Below are 19,705 nucleotides of genomic sequence, written 5' to 3' on the forward strand. Positions count from 1 at the left end.
GGTGACCAAGGCAGAGAGTTGGAGGGGTAGAGACATCTGGATGACCCGGGCACAGTAGCCAGAAGTGTGATGCAGAGTAGATGTAATAGGGCTGTGTGCTGTGCAGCATATATGGGCAGAGAGGTGGCTGTGCAGGATGGAGATGAGAGGTTTGGCTCAGCTGTGATGATTTCTCATTCTCCCACTACAAATAACTTTCTCTGGCTGACACTAAACGTTGAGAAGTGGCTGGGGGTATAAATGGTTATATGGAGGGTGCTGAACACTGCGCCACATCATCCTTATCTGTGCTCTGTGGAGGTTGAGGTCCTTTCATGCTGCGACACATGGACCTTCTCACACTGTGCTGCGATGTTCATACAGGCGTGATTAGAATTCCCACTGAAATATGATGGACTAAACAAATCACCCCAACTTCTTCCTTTTTAATGCAATGTATTGTTTTTTAAAAGCTTTAATTAAAAAAAGGTTTGTGTGTGACAATAATCCCAAGGGATGCACAAGCAACAAACACATGGAAATTCCATTGTCTTGGAAAACGGTTCCAATGCTTTTTTAGTACTTTCTAGTGGTAGTTGATGGTCAACCAGGTGTGTAAATTGTAGTTGAATCAAGCAATGGTGATTGCTTGTCTCCAGTGCCCATCTACCATGATCAGGCTAAAGAGAACCAGTCACAGTTTGCCATGAGCAAGAATTGCAGTATTCAGTCCTAAATTATCATGAATGTACCCAAAAATTCACCCAGCTATAAGGAAAACCTATTTACCAGGCCGGACTTCCATGCACCCGATTGTCTGCAGGCCTTCTGATCTTCTTTGCTGCCTTCTTACATTCACAAACCAGCTGTCACTTAATGATCATACAATAATCCATCCTACTCCATTCTCCCACAAGATGGAGAAGGTAAATGGGGCTTAAAATTGTGCCTTAATACCTTTTACGCTTAAGGGTAAAACGCATCTTAATGCCTAAGCACAATTTAGTAACTTTGACATGTGTTATCAAATCCGTACATATCATCATAACTACTTTGTTCATCCAGGTGGATTATACCGCATTTTTTTTCAGGACAAATTGGGCAATGTCAGTCTCTGCCCATTAACCCCCCCCCCCCCCCTAGCTTTCTGCCCGTACTTCTGTACTTCTGTAATGGCACTCATAGGCCATTGAGAAGCACATGCCATCTGTCGTGGTGGCAGAGGGGACTTGTAGCTTCTTCATTCACAGACCACTGATTTTAATAGTGACAAGCTCTGTGGTGGAGATGAACCCTGTCAAAGAGAGGGCTGCTGGAACATTTTACACCCAAAATATGGGTGTGATATAACGTGTTCCAAAGGTGAACTTATGTTTTTGGCCCCTTTCACACTAGCGGACCGTTCTAATCCGCTTGTCAGTTTTTTATGCAAATCTGAATGGATGCCCCATGCATCTCTATGGGGCATCGGATGTCAGTGGAGACATGTCCGCTGACATCCGATCTGATCCGGTCCGTCAAATCTGGACAGATGGAAACCCTATTTTCCATCTGTCCAGCGAATCGGATGAGAACGGACAGGCGGTTCTCATCACACAGCGCGGAGACAGAGCTGCCATCCGCCTGCTCAGCGGGGGATCGGCGGATCGATCCCCCGCTGAGAAAAACTGAGTCTGCCATCGGACTCCCATGTGTGAAAGGGGCCTTTAGGTCTAAGCTCGCCTTTGGAACATGTTACACCTACCTGTATTTGGGGTGGAACAAATAACATGTTTCAGCTACTGCCTCCCCTACCCATGACAGCAAGCAAGGTATCGTCTTCCTGCATCCACTGTCACAATTTAAAAACAGCGCAGACATGTGGGGCTCTGCCCACACACAGTCATCTTTCATTGACTATGTTTTGTGAATGAATGAACTAAAAGTACCATCGGCCACCATGGCTGACGGCTTGTAGTTCTCAATGAACTGGGAGGGCACTGGTGAGCGTCGTCGTAGTTCATTAATTCTTCCTGCAATTCAGTAACTGCCTGCCTGTATCGGAAAGAATCAGCAGGAGCCTGGTATTGCACCCACAATCTGGTGATCATGGGTGCAATGCTTTGCAGGCTCTAGTGTAAAAAAAATAAATGCACATTTTTTTACCTGCAAAATAGATGTACTAAATATTATCATTATAATTATTATTTATTTTTTATTTTATAAAGGTCCCCCTCCCCCTGTACTCCCTTTCTCAATTTTCCCCAACTGCTTTATTTATCTTTTGGAGCCAGAGAACTAAACCCCTTATAAGCGGAGTGTCACATGATTGAGTGCCCACAGCACTGATAATGAGGCACTGATTAGCAGCACTTAAGCCCCGTACACACGTACCGATCGTCGGCCGAACGATCGGCCGTCTTTTGTCCAGGGCTGTCGTGTCTGTTGAAAACAGCAAAAGACTGCACACGAATTTTGTCGGCCAACAACAGCCGACTGCAGAAGTGATGTCATGTGATGGTTAACTTTCCTTGTCTTTTTTTCTTTTCTGAGCATGCCCAGTCTTGCTAATCGGCTGTCTGTCGGCCAAAATCTGTACTGACTGGCGAACAATCGGCCGTTCTGGTGACGGCCAACAAAAATTTTAATGCCTGCATGACAGATTCTGTTCGGCCGAAAATGTGCTGTCGGCTGTCGGAAGCATCATACTAACAAGCCTACAATCGGCCGATCGGTCGTCGGCCGAATATTTACGGCCGACAATCGGTACGTGTGTACGGGGCTTTATTGGCAATGTGGGGACCGATGTCCCTGTAACAGAAGACGGTTAACAGCTTTTTTCTTTTTCACGATTAGCCGATAATTGGCCCTTTACCCCGATCTTTGATCAGCCAAGTCCAAAGGAGTGCGCACCGATTAGGGTGAAGGGCCAATCACTGCGGCCCTTCACCACCTGATAAGCTGTCAGCCAATGACAGCTAATCACGAAAGTAAACAGAAGCCGGTCATCTGCTTTTTTTTTTTTTTTTTATTGTGAGGAAAAGAGAAGAAAGCCGTTAATCGGCATCTGTTACAGGGACATCGATCACCACATTGCTCACCAGTGCTGATAATCGGAGCCTATCAGTACTGCCAATCAGTGTCCATTATCAGTGCCACCTATCAGTGCAGCTTCATCAGCACACATCAGTGAAAGAGAAAAATTTGCAAATTTTTATAACAAACTATAAAATTTTTCTTTTCCTTTTTTTTTTTTTGTATTTTCATTTTTGGTCTTTTGTTGTTTGGAGAAAATAAAAAAAAACTTGGGGTGATTAAATACCTTCAATAGAAAGCTATATTTGTGTGAAAAAGATACAAATTTAACCACTTTACCACTAGAGGACTTTGCTGTCTTACGTCTGGGCCACTTTTTGCGATTCGGCGCTGTGCGACTTTAACTGACAATTGCGCGGTCGTGCGACGCCATACCCAAACGAAATTTACGTCCTTTTTTTCCCACAAACAGAGCTTTCTTTTGGTGGTATTTGATCACCTGTGCGATTTTTACTTTTTGCGTTATAAACAAAAAAAGAGCGTAAATTTTGAACAAACAACAATATTTTTCACATTTTTTTATATGAAATTCCCCCCCCCCCCCCCCCCAAAAAATGTAAAAATCTAAATTTTTTTACATTTTTGGCCAATTTGTTTTCTGCTACCTATGTTTGGTAAAAAAATTCACAATAAGCGTATTTTGATTGGTTTGCGCAAAAGTTATTGCGTTTACTAACTAAGGGAAAGATTTCTGTCATTTTTGGTGTGTTTTTTTTTTTTTTTTTTTAACGCGTAATGGCGGCGGATCTGCGATTTTTTTTTTTTTTTTTTTTTTTTTTTTTTTTTTTTTTTTTTTTCGGGACTGCGGCGGACAGATCGGACCCTTGACTGACATTTTTGACACTTTTGGGGGTACCAGTGACATTACTGCAGTAATCAGTGCTATATATATATATATATATATATATATATATATATATATATATATATGCACTGTTACTGTAAAAATGACACTGGCAGGGAAGGTGTCATTTTATTGGAGAGGGAGGGGTTAATGTATGCCTGGTGCTTACTGACGTGTGGGGGGGGGGGGAGGTTACTGTGTGACACAAGGACAGATCCAGGGTTCAGCTATGCTGAACCCTGCAATCTGACCCTGCCTGTCACTTGGGAGATCCGCTCGCTTGTGTTTACACAAGCAGGCGGATCTCCACACTAGATCCCCGACGATCGGGGAAGAGCAGAGGCGATCGCCGCTGCTCCTCCCCTGGCCCGACTCCCGCTGTGACTGAAAACAGCGGGAGCGAGCCTCTGGCGGCGCGCGCGCGCCGCCCACAAGGGGAGTGTCTGATGACGTAGTACTACGTCGTCACGATAACGAGCCACTTTGCCGCAGTAGTACTACGGTACTCAGCGGTAAAGTGGTTAATGTGTACAGTGTTGCATGACCGCACAATTCTCATTCAAAGTGTGACAGTACTAAAAGCTGAAAATGTGGCCTGGTCAGGAAGGGGGTAAACGTGCCCAGTAGGCAAGTGGTAAAATCCAGTAAAACACTCTCACCCTGCTCTGTACATGTTCAGTTGCCCTATGTTTTTAGGCACTGTCAATTTTTGTAAAGGCTGATTTGCTGAGAAAGTTGAATTAAACCTCCCTATCCTTTACAGCCAAGGAAGCAGTTTCTGTTTGACCTGCAACTGCCATGGTTCTGCATGTGCGATCAGTTATGACACCAGCCACTTGATGGTTTGACAGTTTGGTTGGTGACACAAGTAAATGTGGCAATTGGTAATCCAGGAATGTAACTGTTTTTTTTTTAAAACCGTTAAATCGATGGGTTTAGTTCCGCTTTTTACTCCCCGCTGGAGGCCGCATCCATCTTCTTTCCGGGTCTGCGGACTCCGGCTCTATGACTGGCCTGAGCCATGTGACGTCACTCCCGCGCATGCGCACGGGAGCTGCTGGTCACGGCACAGGACTCTGAAGAAATACCACGGGTGGCCTTTCCTTCAGAGCGCGTGTGCCGATGATGTCATCGACTGCATGCAATGTAAATATTAAACAAGGCAAGTTTAGGAAATATTTAGAGTGCCTATAGATGAGCCTTTTCATAGGCTTACCTATAGATACAAACAGTACCCGGGGGTTTACAACCACTCTGACTCTGATCTAGATCAAACACCAATCTAGCTATTTTATCTGTTCTTTTTACATAGTTCTTTGTGTCTTTTTGTTTTTGTCCTATAGCAAGGAGAAAAATCTACAGTGTGGTTGATTTACTAAGTCCCGGTTCACACTTGTGCGATGCGGGAAGGCTGCGAATTCGCAGCCTGTTCCCGCGTTGCAAACGCACATCTGGCAGTTCACACTGCCATATGCGATACGCAGGGGGTGTCAATTAAATGTTAATGACACCCCCAGTTTGATCGCATATCGCAGTGCGATCTGACAGTTCGCACAGGATCGGATCGCACAAGTGTGAACCACTGTGCCATCCGATCCTGATGCGGCTGGAAAAAAGGGTCCTGTGCGTCTTTGGTGCGGGTGCAGTGCGAATTTCAGCCATACAAAGTGTATGGCTGAATTTGCATCCGCACATCCGATCGCATGTAATGAAGGAGCAGTGCGCTCCGATATTACATGCGATCGCCGCACTCGCAAGAGTGTGAACCGGCCCTAAAACTGGAGATTGGCTACTATGCAGAGCTGCACCAGATTCTACAATCTGCTTCTAACTTCAGCTTGTTCAATTTAAGTTTTGACAAAAAAAAAAAAAAAAAAAACTAAGCTGATTGATTTCTTTGCAGAGCTGCACCAGATTTTTCACTTTCCAGTTTTAGTAAATCAACCCCAGTGTTTCTTGTATACAATGTAATCTTTCGCCACTTTGTGACATAAGTTAGAGAATAAGTCCCGGTTCACATTTGTGCGATGTGGGAACGCTGCGAATATACAGCGTGTTCCCGCATCGCATTCACACCCCTGGCAGTTCACACTGCCATATGCGATACACAGGGGGTGTCAATTTAAAAGTTAACGACACCCCCAGTTGAGATCGCATATCGCTGTGTGATCTGCAAGTTTGCACAGAATCAGATCGCACTAGTGTGAACCACCATGCGATCCGATTTTTGCTGGGGATTAAAAAAAGGGTCATGTGCGTGTTTAGTGCGATTTCAGTGTGAATTCAGCCATACACGTGACTCCGGCACTGAAAGAATCTGCTTGCTGAGGGCAACAAAGTTGTTTCAATTTCTAAACTGTTAAACAATTGTATCACATTTTGTATAATTGCCATATTTGTTTTAAGGTTAAAAAAAATGAATACAATAACTGGATACTTGGATGTCTTTTCCAATATATATTGTTGCTTTAGTTTTGTTTGTTTATTCAGGAGGAGGGGTATATTTGCTTTGAGAAATCCCAGGAACACTGTTTGTTTTTATTCTCTCTTTATGGTGTAAAGTACACCTGGCAGTTTCCCTTGGAGGTATTCTAGGGCTGGTGAAATCTGCAGCAATGTATTTGTTTTGCTGATCTGAGCTCCCCATATTTAATTTATTTATTTTAAGATGGAAGGTAAATCCTTTAGTCCCGGTTCACACTTCTGCGATGCCGGAACGCTGCGAATATGCAGCGTGTTCCCGCATCGCATCCGCACCCCTGGCAGTTCACACTGCCATATGCAATACGCTGGGGGTGTCAATTAAAAGTTAACGACACCCCCAGTAGAGATCGCATATCGCAGTGCGATCTGAAAGTTCGCATAGGATCGGATCGCACTTGTGTGAACCACCATGCGATCTGATTCTGCTGTGGATAAAAGGGTCATGTGCGTGTTTAGTGCGATTGCGGTGCAAATTCAGCCATACAAACTGTATGGTGGAAATTTGCACCGCACAGAGATCGCATGTAATTTAGGAGCAGTGCGCTCTGAATTACATGCGATCTCTGTGATCGCACTAATGTGAACCGGCCCTTACGGTCCATTTTAAATGTAATCTTTAAATCTGCCCATAGACAGCGCTGGTTCAATCGAAATTCAAGCCATGGGTGACCCTGCAAGAACTGCCTGACTTAAAAAAGGGGATTTTAAAACCTACTGAGATGAGTGGAATGTCTGGCTCTGCCAAACCATACTATATGCTTAAGTATTGGTTTGGCAACAGCAGTGTACTCTGGCAGCCATGATTACTGTGGCTACCTGACTACATGGCTCTTTACCATGGATGGGGGAATCCATGATCTTCTCTTGTTGGGTCCATGAGCTGAATAAGAGCAAATCAAGCTGTGCATTGTTGTTACCCTAATAATTCTTCTAGCTTAAAGTATACTGAACAAAATTATAAATGCAACACTTGTTTTTGCCCCACCATTTTTCATGAGCTGAACTCAAAGATCTAAGAAAACCGGGATTCATCTGTGAAGAGAACACTTCCCCAAAGTGCCAGACGCCATCGAATGTGAGCATTTGCCCACTCAAGTCAATTACGACAACGAACTGCAGTCAGGTCGAGACCCAATGAGGACTATGAGCATGAAGATGAGCTTCCCTGAGAGGGTTGTGCATAAATTCTTTGGTTATGCAAACTGATTGTTGCAGCAGCTGTCTGGGTGGCTGGTCTCAGACGATCTTGGAGGTGAAGATGCTGGATGTGGAGGTCCTGGGAACATTAAATTTACGGGCAACAGCTCTGGTGGACATTCCTGCAGTCAGCATGCCAATTGCACGCTCCCTCAAAACTTGTGACATCTGTGGCATTGTGCTGTGTGATAAAACTGCACATTAATGCCTCGTACACACGCAACGATTGTTGGCCGTCTTTTGTCCAGTGTTGTTGTGTTGGTTGAAATGTGCTCTAGACTGCACACACATTTTTTCGGCCAACAGCAACCAACTTCAGAAGTGATGTCATGTGTTGGTTTGCTTTCTGTGTGTTTTTTCTTCTCTGAGCATGCCCAGTCTTGCTCATCTGATTTTTGTCTGCCGAAATCTGTACTGACTGACGAACAATCGGCCATTCTGTTGACGGCCAACAAAAATTTTATAGCATGCACACCAGATTTTTTTTGGCCGAAAAGTCGCAGTCGGTTGTCGGAAGCATCATACTAACAAGCCGACAATCGGCCGATCGGACGTTGGCCGAAAATTCACGGCCAACAATCGTTGCGTGTGTACTGGGCTTTAGTGGCCTTTTATTGTGGCCAGCCTAAGGCACACCTGTGCAATAATCATGCTGTCTATTCAGCATCTTAATATGTCACACCTGTGAGGTGGATGGATTATCTCGGCAAAGGAGAAGTGCTCACTTAAGGCTGGCCATATATTATACAATTTTCTGTACAATTTTCTTTAGGATTTACCTTTAACTATGTAGTACAAAGGCCTGCCTAATTGGATAAAATTGAAGTGTTTCATTTTGACCTCATATTATATGGTGTTTGGTAAATCTAACAGTAAATTGTACAAGAAAATTGAACATGTATGGCCAGCCTTACACAGATTTAGCCAGATTTGTGAACAATATTTGAGAGAAATAGTCCTTTTGTGTACATAAAAAAAAAAAAAAAAAAAAAAAAAAGTCTTGGATCTTTGAGTTCAGCTCATGAAAAATGGGGGCAAAAACAAAAGTGTTGCCTTTTTATAATTTTTGTTCAGTGTATAACTAAAGGCAAAAACTTTTTGATTTGGATAGAGTGGAGAGGAATTAGAACACCTGTCAGGTTTTATTGCTGTCTGTGCTCCTGCTCTTGTGCATTGCTCCTGCTCTTGTGCTTCCTATTAGGAAGATTCACCCTCTCTATTTGTCCCAAATTTTGGCTTGTCCCCAGAAAAGTAACTCCAACACTAGTTCTGGTGACCTGGGGGCCCCCAAGGAATTCCCCTCATTCAAAATTTTGACCTGGATTATATACCTCCCCCACTCTATCCCAAATAAAGTTTTGCCCATAGTTCTACTTTAAGGCTACATTCACATGGGTGATTAGGCTCAGTGAGAATGGCAACAGCAAGAATCTGCTGATTCCTGCACATTTTTTATTTTTTTGCCACCTGTTGGTCGCTAACTGCAGCCCCACCAACCTGTATTTACAGTGCATTGAGAAAGTATTCGGCCCCCTTGAACTTTTCGACCTTTTGCCACATTTCAGGCTTCAAACATAAAGATATAAAACTTTAATTTTTTGTGAAGAATCAACAAGTGGGACAAAATCATGAAGTGGAATTAAATTTATTGGATATTTCAAACTTTTTTTAACAAAAAAACTGAAAAATTGGGCGTGCAAAATTATTCAGCCCCTTTACTTTCAGTGCAGCAAACTCTCTCCAGAAGTTCAGTGAGGATCTCTGAATGATCCAATGTTGACCTAAATGACTAATGATGATAAATAGAATCCACATGTGTGTAATCAAGGAGCACTGTGCAAGCGATAATATTTAAATGGAAGGAGTAGCAGACCACTGCAAATCTACGAAGACCTGGCCGTCCCTCTAAACTTTCAGCTCATACAAGGAGAAGACTGATCAGAGATGCAGCCAAGAGGCCCATGATCACTCTGGATGAACTGCAGAGATCTACAGCTGAGGTGGGAGACTCTGTCCATAGGACAACAATCAGTCGTATACTGCACAAATCTGGCCTTTATGGAAGAGTGGCAAGAAGAAAGCCATTTCTTAAAGATATCCATAAAAAGTGTTGTTTAAAGTTTACCACAAGCCACCTGGGAGACACACCAAACATGTGGAAGAAGGTGCTCTGGTCAGATGAAACCAAAATCAAACTTTTTGGCAACAATGCAAAACGTTATGTTTGGCGTAAAAGCCACACAGCTCCTCAACCTGAACACACCATCCCCACTGCCAAACATGGTGGTGGTGGCAGCATCATGGTTTGGGCCTGCTTTTCTTCAGCAGGGACAGGGAAGATGGTTAAAATTGATTGGAAGATGGATGGAGCCAAATACAGGACCCTTCTGGAAGAAAACCTGAGGGAGTCTGCAAAAGACCTGAGACTGAGATTTGTCTTCCAACAAGACAATGATCCAAAACATAAAGCAAAATCTACAATGGAATGGTTCACAAATAAACATATCCAGGTATTAGAATGGCTAAGTCAAAGTCCAGACCTGAATCCAATCGAGAATCTGTGGAAAGAACTGAAAACTGCTGTTCACAAACGCTCTCCCTCCAACCTCACTGAGCTCGAGCTGTTTTGCAAGGAGGAATGGGCAAAAATTGCAGTCTCGATGTGCAAAACTGATAGAGACATACCCCAAGGGACTTACAGCTGTAATCGCAGCAAAAGGTGGTGCTACAAAGTATTAACTTACGGGGGCTGAATAATTTTGCAAGCCCAATTTTTCAGTTTTTTATTTGTTAAAAAGTTTGAAATATCCAATAAATTTCGTTCCACTTCATGATTGTGTCCCACTTGTTGTTGATTCTTCACAAAAAATTACAGTTTTATATCTTTATGTTTGAAGCCTGAAATGTGGCAAAAGGTTGAAAAGTTCAAGGGGGCCGAATACTTTGGCAATGCACTGTAACCGCTTGCCAACCGGCCCATGCAGATTTACTGTGGCAGGGCAGCTATGCAGCGCATAATCATGTAGATCTAAGTGATTTATATGCACTCGGTCTCGGGGGGGGGGGGGGGGGGCTCCTGCTGTGATTAAATTTCTGTGCTGCATTATATAATTCAACATGATGAACTATTAGAGTAAATGGCACACTCACCAGAAATACCCACCCCACACAGGGGTATTAGGCGGGGTAATAATGGCGTCACATCACTTCCGGTTCTCGGTGGAACACATAGCGTTCCGGAGACTCGTACACTGCTTTTATTTCATTTGGAAATTGTGAGTACCCACTCTTTTGATGTTTTGAATTAAAAACTAGTTATACAGTATCACATGGAAATAATAAAGGGGTATTTCTGCTCTAATGATGGAAAAATTGAAAAAATATTGAAATAAATTTAAAGAAAGCAGCTAGCACAAGATCCACAGACAGCGATCAAAAGGTACAAATATTCACAAAAAGTGCAGCGTTAAAAAAAAAAAATGATCATAAATGCAATGACAAAAAATATCATACAAATGACATAGGAAAGTAGGCATAGAGTGTCTAAAAATCCCAAGGAAAAGTCCAAAATAAAACAAATCCAAAAAAGTAATCGTGATAACAGTCCTTCCTTCCTGTGACACCCAGGGAATGTGTAAGGTGGGGCTGCAGTGATGGTTGACTTTCTACAACTTTCTCCCATCTCCTGACTGCATCTCTGGAGCTCAGCCACAGTGATCTTTGGGTTCTTCTTTACCTCTCTCACCAAGGCTCTTCTCCCCCGATAGCTCAGTTTGGCCGGACGGCCAGCTCTAGGAAGGGTTCTGGTCGTCCCAAACGTCTTCCATTTGAGGATTATGGAGGCCACTGTGCTCTTAGGAACCTTAAGTGCAGCAGAAATCTTTTTGTAACCTTGGCCAGATCTGTGCCTTGCCACAATTCTGTCTCTGAGCTCTTCAGGCAGTTCCTTTGACCTCATGATTCTCATTTGCTCTGACATGCATTGTGATCTGGAAGGTCTTATATAGACAGGTGTGTGGCTTTCCTAATCAAGTCCAATCAGTATAATCAAACACAGCTGGACTCAAATGAAGGTGTAGAACCATCTCAAGGATGATCAGAAGAAATGGAAAGCACCTGAGTTAAATATATGAGTGTCACAGCAAAGGGTCTGAATACTTAGGACCATGTGATATTTCAGTTTTTCTTTTTTAATAAATCTGCAACAATGTCAACAATTCTGTGTTTTTCTGTCAGTATGGGGTGCTATGTGTACATTCATGAGGAAGAAGAATGAACTTAAATGATTTTAGCAAATGGCTGCAATATAACAAAGAGTGAAAAATTGAAGGGGGTCTGAATACTTTCCGTACCCACTGTACCTTGTATACTATCACCTACCATTTATACCTACACAGCTTTTTCTGGGCAGCGCCATCCCCTTTCTCCTCCCTCTCCCTATTGTCATTCATATAACTTTGGTTATATTAGAGGGAGGCCGCAGCCTTATACAACCCCCCCCCCCCCCCCCATCATTTTCCTTAGCGCGGAGCACACTCTCTTCAGAGTCACTATTGCGTTACATGCCACTTCATTGACAGCGGATAGACAAAAAGGCAATTGGTGTTAAATACAAAAGTGATGCAAGGATCCCACACTGGGAAGTACATTCGAGAAATGTTTCTAGGCATGCTTGAAGTCTGGGGAATAAACAAAGACCGAAGGATGGTTGTGCTTTGAGCGGAGAAAACATGGTGAAAGGAATGAGGCTTGCTGAAGTGTCAGACCTCAGTTGCATGGCACACACCCTGCAACTTGTGGTAAATTATGGTCTGTCAAGCCAGAGAGCTTTGATTGATAATAATGGCATGCTGAAGAGGTGCGCAAGCCATTCCCACCAGTCAGTCCTTGCTAAGCAGCGACTGAGTTGCATTCAGGAAGACCTTTGGCCTACTCAAAAACAACTTGATTTAGGCTGTTCCAACACAATGAAACTCAACACTTCACATGCTGCAAAGAACGCTGGAACAGAAGGGAGCTCATACCATCTATTCAGGTGAATATGGAGGATTTTCTTGTCCTACTGCTTATCAGTGGGACATTGTAGCCAATGTCATTGAGACCCTCCTCCCCATAGACTAGAGGAAGGGAAACTAGAGGTAAGTCATTATGACTCATCTGTCATCCAATGTGTGAGTGCTGAAGATGCTTCTTCAAGAGCACGAAGGACCCAACACACGTGGCACTAAAACATGTAGGCAGGTCATGAGGGACAGCCTCACCAAATGTTTTGAGAACAAAGAAGAGAATAAAAATGTTGTGCTGGCATGACTTTTTTTATCCTCTATACAAAAATCATGCTTTCTCTTCTGATAATGTATTGGCCGAGGCAAAACAATGGCTGACAAAAGATATTCAACAGGAGGTTCCTGCCGAAATGTCAGGAAGAGCAGGTTTCTAATCTGGAAGAGCAGGATACTGCAAATACAGACAAACGTCGAAAAAGACAACGGACAGAAGAGAATCTTCTTCATCATGGTCAAATTGATGCCATGTTCAGTGTTTTTATTGGGGCCTAATGCGGTGTGTTCTTCTGAATCTGCAATAATCAGCCTGGATGATAAACTTCATCTCTGAAGGAACCAGTAATTGACAGAAGAAGTGATCCTCTTCAGTGGTGGAAAGAAAATGAGGCACGCTACAAAAGACTTGCCTCTCATGCTAGAAGATACCTCTCTGCTCCTCCTTCCTCTGTACCAAGTGAGCGTGTTTTTTAGTGAAGTGGCAGCAATATGTGAAAAAATCAGAAGCCGTTTAACAGGTGAACATGCTGAAATAATATGCTTTCTGCACTATAATATTCTACTTAAGTGTGTGTGTGTGTGTGTGTGTGTGTGTGTGTGTGTGTGTGTATATATATATATACACACACACACACACACACACACACACACACACACACACACTATATATATATATATATATATATATATATATATATATATATATATATATATATATATATATATATATATATATATATATATATAGCCTCCTGAAAACGCAAGCGCTAAACGCAGGTGAACGCGTTTGGTCGCGTTTTTGCCTTTGAAATGCCGGGAAAACACACGTTCGAAGGCAAATAATTGCTTTCCAAAAAACGACACTGAACTCAACTGCCTGTAAATGACTGTAAACTACCCTGTGTACATGGACAGATAAGATAACATAGAGGTGGGTTCAGGGGCTTCTGAAAAAAACACCCAACTGCTCCTAAATGGCCATTTACAAGTTGCAGTGTACATGAGCCCTAAATGTATAGAATATTGGCACCTAATATCGTGCCTGAAAAAAAAAACTGTCGGGCGATCCTTAGTCATTAGTACAATGACAGTGCATATTTTTAGCACTGATCACTGTATTAGTGTCACTGGTTCCCACAAAGTGTCAGATTGTCCGCCACAATATCGCAGCCCTGCTATAAGTCGCTGATCGCCGCCATTTGTTTAAAAAATAAATGAAATTCCAGTATATATACCTTAGTTTGTAGACACTATAACTTTTGCGCAAACTAAAAAGTATATACGCCAATTGAGATTTTTTTTTTTTTTAACAAAAATATGTAGCAGAATACACATTGGCCTAAATTTATAAAGAAAATTTTGATTTTGTATTTATTTATTTTTTTTTTATTTTATTGCATATGTTTTGTAGCAGAAAGTAACTTTGTTTTTGTTTTTTGTTTTGTAGCTCAAAAAATTAAATACCCAGTGGGGATCAAATACCACCAAAAAGTTTATTTGTAGAAAAAAAAATTACATCTCATTTAAGTACAGTGTTGCATGACCGCGCAATTGTGGCAGAAAGCAAAAAATGCTCTGGTCATGAAGGAGGATAAATCTTCCTAAGGTCAAGTGGGTTACACACAATTGACCTTTACATCTTTCCCTGAATTAGTCTTTCCTTGGAGCATGCGCAGAATTACTGCAGCCTTCCATTTTTCTGAATTGCCCAGGGTGGCCATTGGACTCATTTAGGTAGAGATGTTAACATCAATGGTGTGGTCAATGGGGCTGCTGGCTAAAAGTTATTTACATTATTATTTATTTACACGTTGATCCTGAGCATCGATGGTGGCCAGTAGGGTCCATGAACACTGCATGCATGCAAACATATTAGTACAAACATTACATGCTTGAAGAGTAAAGACCAAAACAATACATTCATGTGCATGAGGCCAAAGGAAAGCAATGACTAATCAGTGTTCTGTGTCTCATGAGGTCAATACGTGTCTGGTGATGCGCAGGAAGTTGTACAGCTCCACGGTTGCGGTCAAAGGTCTGCAGTTCCATTAGACTGGTGATACAATGTGGAACTTGGCCACTTGTTTATTCTTTAATCAGTCTCAGTTGCTTGTTAAAATAAGAGAATATTTATTTTGTGATAAGTTGCTGCACTTCACTGATAAATTTAGAGCCGGTTCACACTACCACTACCAGAAAGTCGCCCCGTGACTTGTTTAGAGACTTGTTTAGAGACTTGTTTAGAGACTTGTTTAGAGACTTGTTTAGAGACTTGTTTAGAGACTTGTTTAGAGACTTGTTTAGAGACTTGTTTGGAGACTTGTTTGGAGACTTGTTTAGAGACTTGTTTAGAGACTTGTTTAGAGACTTGTTTAGAGACTTGTTTAGAGACTTGTTTAGAGACTTGTTTAGAGACTTGTTTAGAGACTTGTTTAGAGACTTGTTTAGAGACTTGTTTAGAGACTTGTTTAGAGACTTGTTTAGAGACTTGTTTAGAGACTTGTTTAGAGACTTGTTTAGAGACTTGTTTAGAGACTTGTTTAGAGACTTGTTTAGAGACTTGTGCACTACTTTGAAGAGACAGGCGACTTTGTCTGTGGGGAATGCCTGGCTAATCTCTTTCTTCTTCCTGGAAAGTCTGATAAGTGGTGTCAATTAAGATAAGGAGGCGACTCCCATTGAAGTATATGGGACAGTCGGATCACAGGTCGCCTCAAAGTAGTACAGGACCCTTTTCTGAAGTCGGAGCAACTTCAGTAGTGCCAATTAAGACAGCACTGATTGATTAACATTGCTTTTGTTATGTCAAGCTGCCTGGGGCAACACAAGTTGCCTCACAAGTCGCGCTAGTGTGAATGGGCTCTTAGAGTGTTTGTTTTTTTTTTTTTTTTTAGTAATTGGTAAATTGATAGCATAAATCCTTGGTAGAAATTTGGGTATTGAATACAAAATCTATCTTCAAAAGAAGTTGTTGTTCTACTAGTAGTAATATTCGTACCATTATAATGCTAATGTTAGTATTTTATCCTTTGTAAATGCCTAAATCTCACAATGATGAGAAACATACCTTGCAAAACATTCTTTATATTATCAAGTCTGCTCAGTAGGTCACATTGGGTGACTAAAGAGGCGGGAGCTTTGCAGTGAATAAGTAGTCTAGATATTGGATGCTCAGCAGCTTATGACCTACGTCATGGTGTTGCTTGTGTTAGCGGGGGTTACAATTATATTTTATGTAAATGTATATGAAGAGTCAGCCAACCAGGGCTCCAATACTTGATTTATCTTTCTTTCTTTTCTTTTTTTTTTTCATATTCTACTTGTATTTGGCTATTTTTAAGGGACAGTCATAATTTTTAGCTGTTTACCTCCACTGTACCTTTTTTTTTTTTTTTTTTTTTTTTTTTTTTTTTGTTTTCCCTGGCGTTGTATTTCCACATGTCCTCCTAACAATACTATAACTGTGGGTGAGACCTAGTCATTTCATGCTTTACATGCTGCTAGATGGGGTCTAGGAGTAATTTATTTGCCTCTGTTAGTGACTGTTCTAAAGTGTCTGAATCACCATATTTAAATCTAATGATGTGCTACCCACGGCGTTCACAAGTGTTCCAGCCAACAATTGCCTCCACCCTGTTAATGTAGTCTAACCACCTTTTATGGTTAACAGAAAAAAAAAACCTGTTTTAGAAGTATTAATATAAATAGATTTGTGTGCCTTTTTTATGAGGTTAGTGCTTGTACTATGTTGCTTCTTCTTGAGAACCCCTTCACCAGGATAGATGGTGCCATACAGCTTCCTGGGATTGGCATTTTTTTTTTTTTTTTTTTTATTAAGCTGGAAAACAGTGAACAGACAAACGCCGCAACACTTGGCCTGGAAAAAATGTCACAACCTAGCAGTCATGGAGATAAAATACTGCCCCTATTTTTATAAAGTCAAAGAACTCTAGATTATGTGCTCAATGGAAGTCAACAATTAATCTGTATATCAAAACTTTCTTCATAGTTAAACGTTGTGTAATGCAAAGTCATTTATTATATGAATGGAATCGAAGGGCACAGGACTACTCGCCAGTACCTGTATTGCCTATGGCCTCCCTGCAGTTGACTCCCCCCCCCCCCCCCCCCCCATTACTATTGTGTCTCTGTGGCAGTGGCCAATATTGGCAGATGCAAGGCTTTGCTTTCTCATGTCACAGCTTTTGCCTTGATAACTGATGATCTGATGACTGGTGGTGTGATAATCTGGAAGCATAGATCCATAGGACTGAAGTAGAAGCAGTGAGATTCTTCCAGTGCAGGTCTTCGGGTACAGCTTTCTGCCAGTACAGCTTTCTGCCATCAAGGGGGACAGTGAGCAGTGCAGTAGTGACTTATCAAATCTCACTCCAAATCTGAAATCTGATGAGACTAGTAGTTAGAGGCTGCAGTGCCTTATGCCCCATACACACGTGCAGATTATCTGCAGACTTTTGTCTGCAGACTTACCTTTTCTATGTAGTGCAAGGGCCTGCCGGATTGCATACAAATTGAAAGTGTTTAGGTTTGACCTCATATTATATGGTTTTGGTAAGTCTGCAGATAATCTGCACGTGTATATGGGGCATTAGATAATCTTACCCTGCAGATTTACAACTGTGAGGCTCAAGGCACAGGAGAAGTCGAGATAAAAAGTACATATCATGCTGCTGCTTGGTTATATTTTAATGGTGGCCAAAGGCAAAACCTTTTTTTTTTTTTTTTTTTAATTTTGGATAGAGTAAAAAAAAATTAAAACGCTTTTCATTTTTTTTTTTTTTTTTTTTCTGTGCCCCCATTAAGGAGATTTACCCTCTCTATGTACCCTGTTTACGATTTATCATTGGAAGTGAAAGTTAAAATAATTCTTAAATTTTGGGTTTACCCAGAAAAGTATTAGCAGGGAAATTTCTAATGGGAACACTAGTTCTGTTGACCTGAGACGTTATTTAATTTGCAAGTAATTTCTCTCCCTTCCTGTTTTGGCTATGGGACAGGAAGTGAATGGAAATCCCAGCAATGGGACACAGATCGCAAAAAAAAAAAAAAAAAAGATCTGCCGGGTTATAACCCTCCAAATCCAAAATGGGGGGAGGTTTTAAATGTTTTGCTACTAGTTCTGCTTTAACACTTTGTAGAGGTTTCTTATAAGATGGGAAAGTCTTCACTATTTGAAATCCAAGTCCAATTTCAAGGAATTATTGCATGGCGTTTTCATTGCCCGGCAGCTATTCGTCTGGCTGTAGTGGATTGAAGGATGGCTGAGTTTCAGATTTAAAACCAATTGTGTCTGATATGCAGTGGAACATATGCAGGCTTAAGTTTAACTTTAACAAAAATAATTTTTTTGGACGCAGTGTAACGTCATTGCCATTTTCTTATGTTTTAGGCATGCTTCGACTGTGGAGCCAAGAACCCCAGCTGGGCCAGCATCACATATGGTGTTTTTTTATGCATAGACTGCTCAGGAACACACAGATCTTTGGGAGTGCACCTAAGTTTTATTAGGTAAGTGCTAATGCTGTTTCCTCTTAGCTTTTACTAATGCAACGGTTACATCTTTAGATGAAATTTTCTACAGGAAATATGTGCCTTGCTTGCTCAATGGCAACTATGCAAGTTTTTGTTAAAATATTCAAAATTAAGGGGAAAGCAGGTATCTGAATTGGCCAGATCTGTGATTTCTCTAGCTCAAGCTACCTGTCCTCAATACATTTTTGCAGAGTGATAACATGAAGACCTAATCCCTGCACTCTTTGGTATGGATATTTGTTTAGCACCAATCAGTGGTGGTCAACTTGGTAAAAATGTGGGACCTTAAGTGCAGTGCCTAAAATGTCTAGAGGGATGCACGGTAGTTTCGTTTTCGTAAATTTGTGCTGCATTAATGTGTGGTAAAACACGTTTCTTTTCTGTACATTACACACCGTAACCTGTGTGTTGCAGTGCCCTTCGTTTTGAATGACACCCCAACTCCCTGCTACATTAGCGGGTAATACACCCTCACTGCAGCGCAACCAAATGCACATGCTGTGTATTGTAGTGTCCGATTTGATGTAGTCAATTTCATTAAAATTTATAATGCCATTACACTTGCTTAACCACGTCCACCTGGCCTATTGTAATAAAACTTCTCAGCTGGTGCTTCCTCATTCCAGGTCATTCCTGTCATTCTTGCTACTTGTATGCATGCCCCCAGGGATGTGCAGCGGCACAATCTGTGATAGGCCTTATCCCTTGGACACTCCTCACAGATTGGGGTAAAGAGTCAATCACAGTGGCTCTTTACCACGTGATCGCTGTGTCCAATCACAGGATGTAAACCAATGCTGGTAACTTGCTGCTACTTATTCTCTACAGACTACGTGTGAGAGAAAGGAGAGACATTTAAGAGTTCTGTCATTTTCAGTGCCATTTCCACTATGATTTGCTGTGATCACACACACACTGTATACACATACACAGAGACACCTGTTAGTACCCTGATTGCAGCTGTGTACCTGTCACAAAAGTGCAGCCAGTGTACTTGTCACAACAGTGCAGCCATCGTCATTGCCCTGATTGCAGCCAGTGCACCTGTCACAACAGTGCAGCCATCATCAGTGCCCTGATCAGCCAGTGCACCTGTCATTTCCCTGATCATCCAGACTACCTGTCACATCAGTGCAGCTGCAAATGGTCCCCTGATTAGCCAGTCTACCTGTTACCAGTGCAGCTGTCATCAGTGCCCTGATCATCCAGTCTGTCACACCAGTGCAGCCATCCACTATGTCCCTAAAGCTAGCGTACACCATATCCCAAACATTTTACATGAGCAAGGAGG

General features: G+C 41.9%; 1 protein-coding gene across 1 annotated transcript in view; it reads left to right on the forward strand.

Moving 5' to 3' along the window:
* Window positions 1-19,705, forward strand: part of ARFGAP3 (ARF GTPase activating protein 3) — a 91,739-nt gene that overhangs the window by 7,123 nt on the left and 64,911 nt on the right. Inside the window, exon 3 of the mRNA XM_082256535.1 lies at window positions 18,272-18,390. Coding sequence (XP_082112661.1) covers window positions 18,272-18,390 — 119 coding nt within the window. The remainder of the gene's footprint in view (window positions 1-18,271; window positions 18,391-19,705) is intronic.

The sequence above is a fragment of the Pelophylax lessonae genome (assembly GCF_965119305.1).
Source record: "Pelophylax lessonae genome assembly, chromosome: 4".
Lineage (NCBI taxonomy): Eukaryota > Metazoa > Chordata > Amphibia > Anura > Ranidae > Pelophylax > Pelophylax lessonae.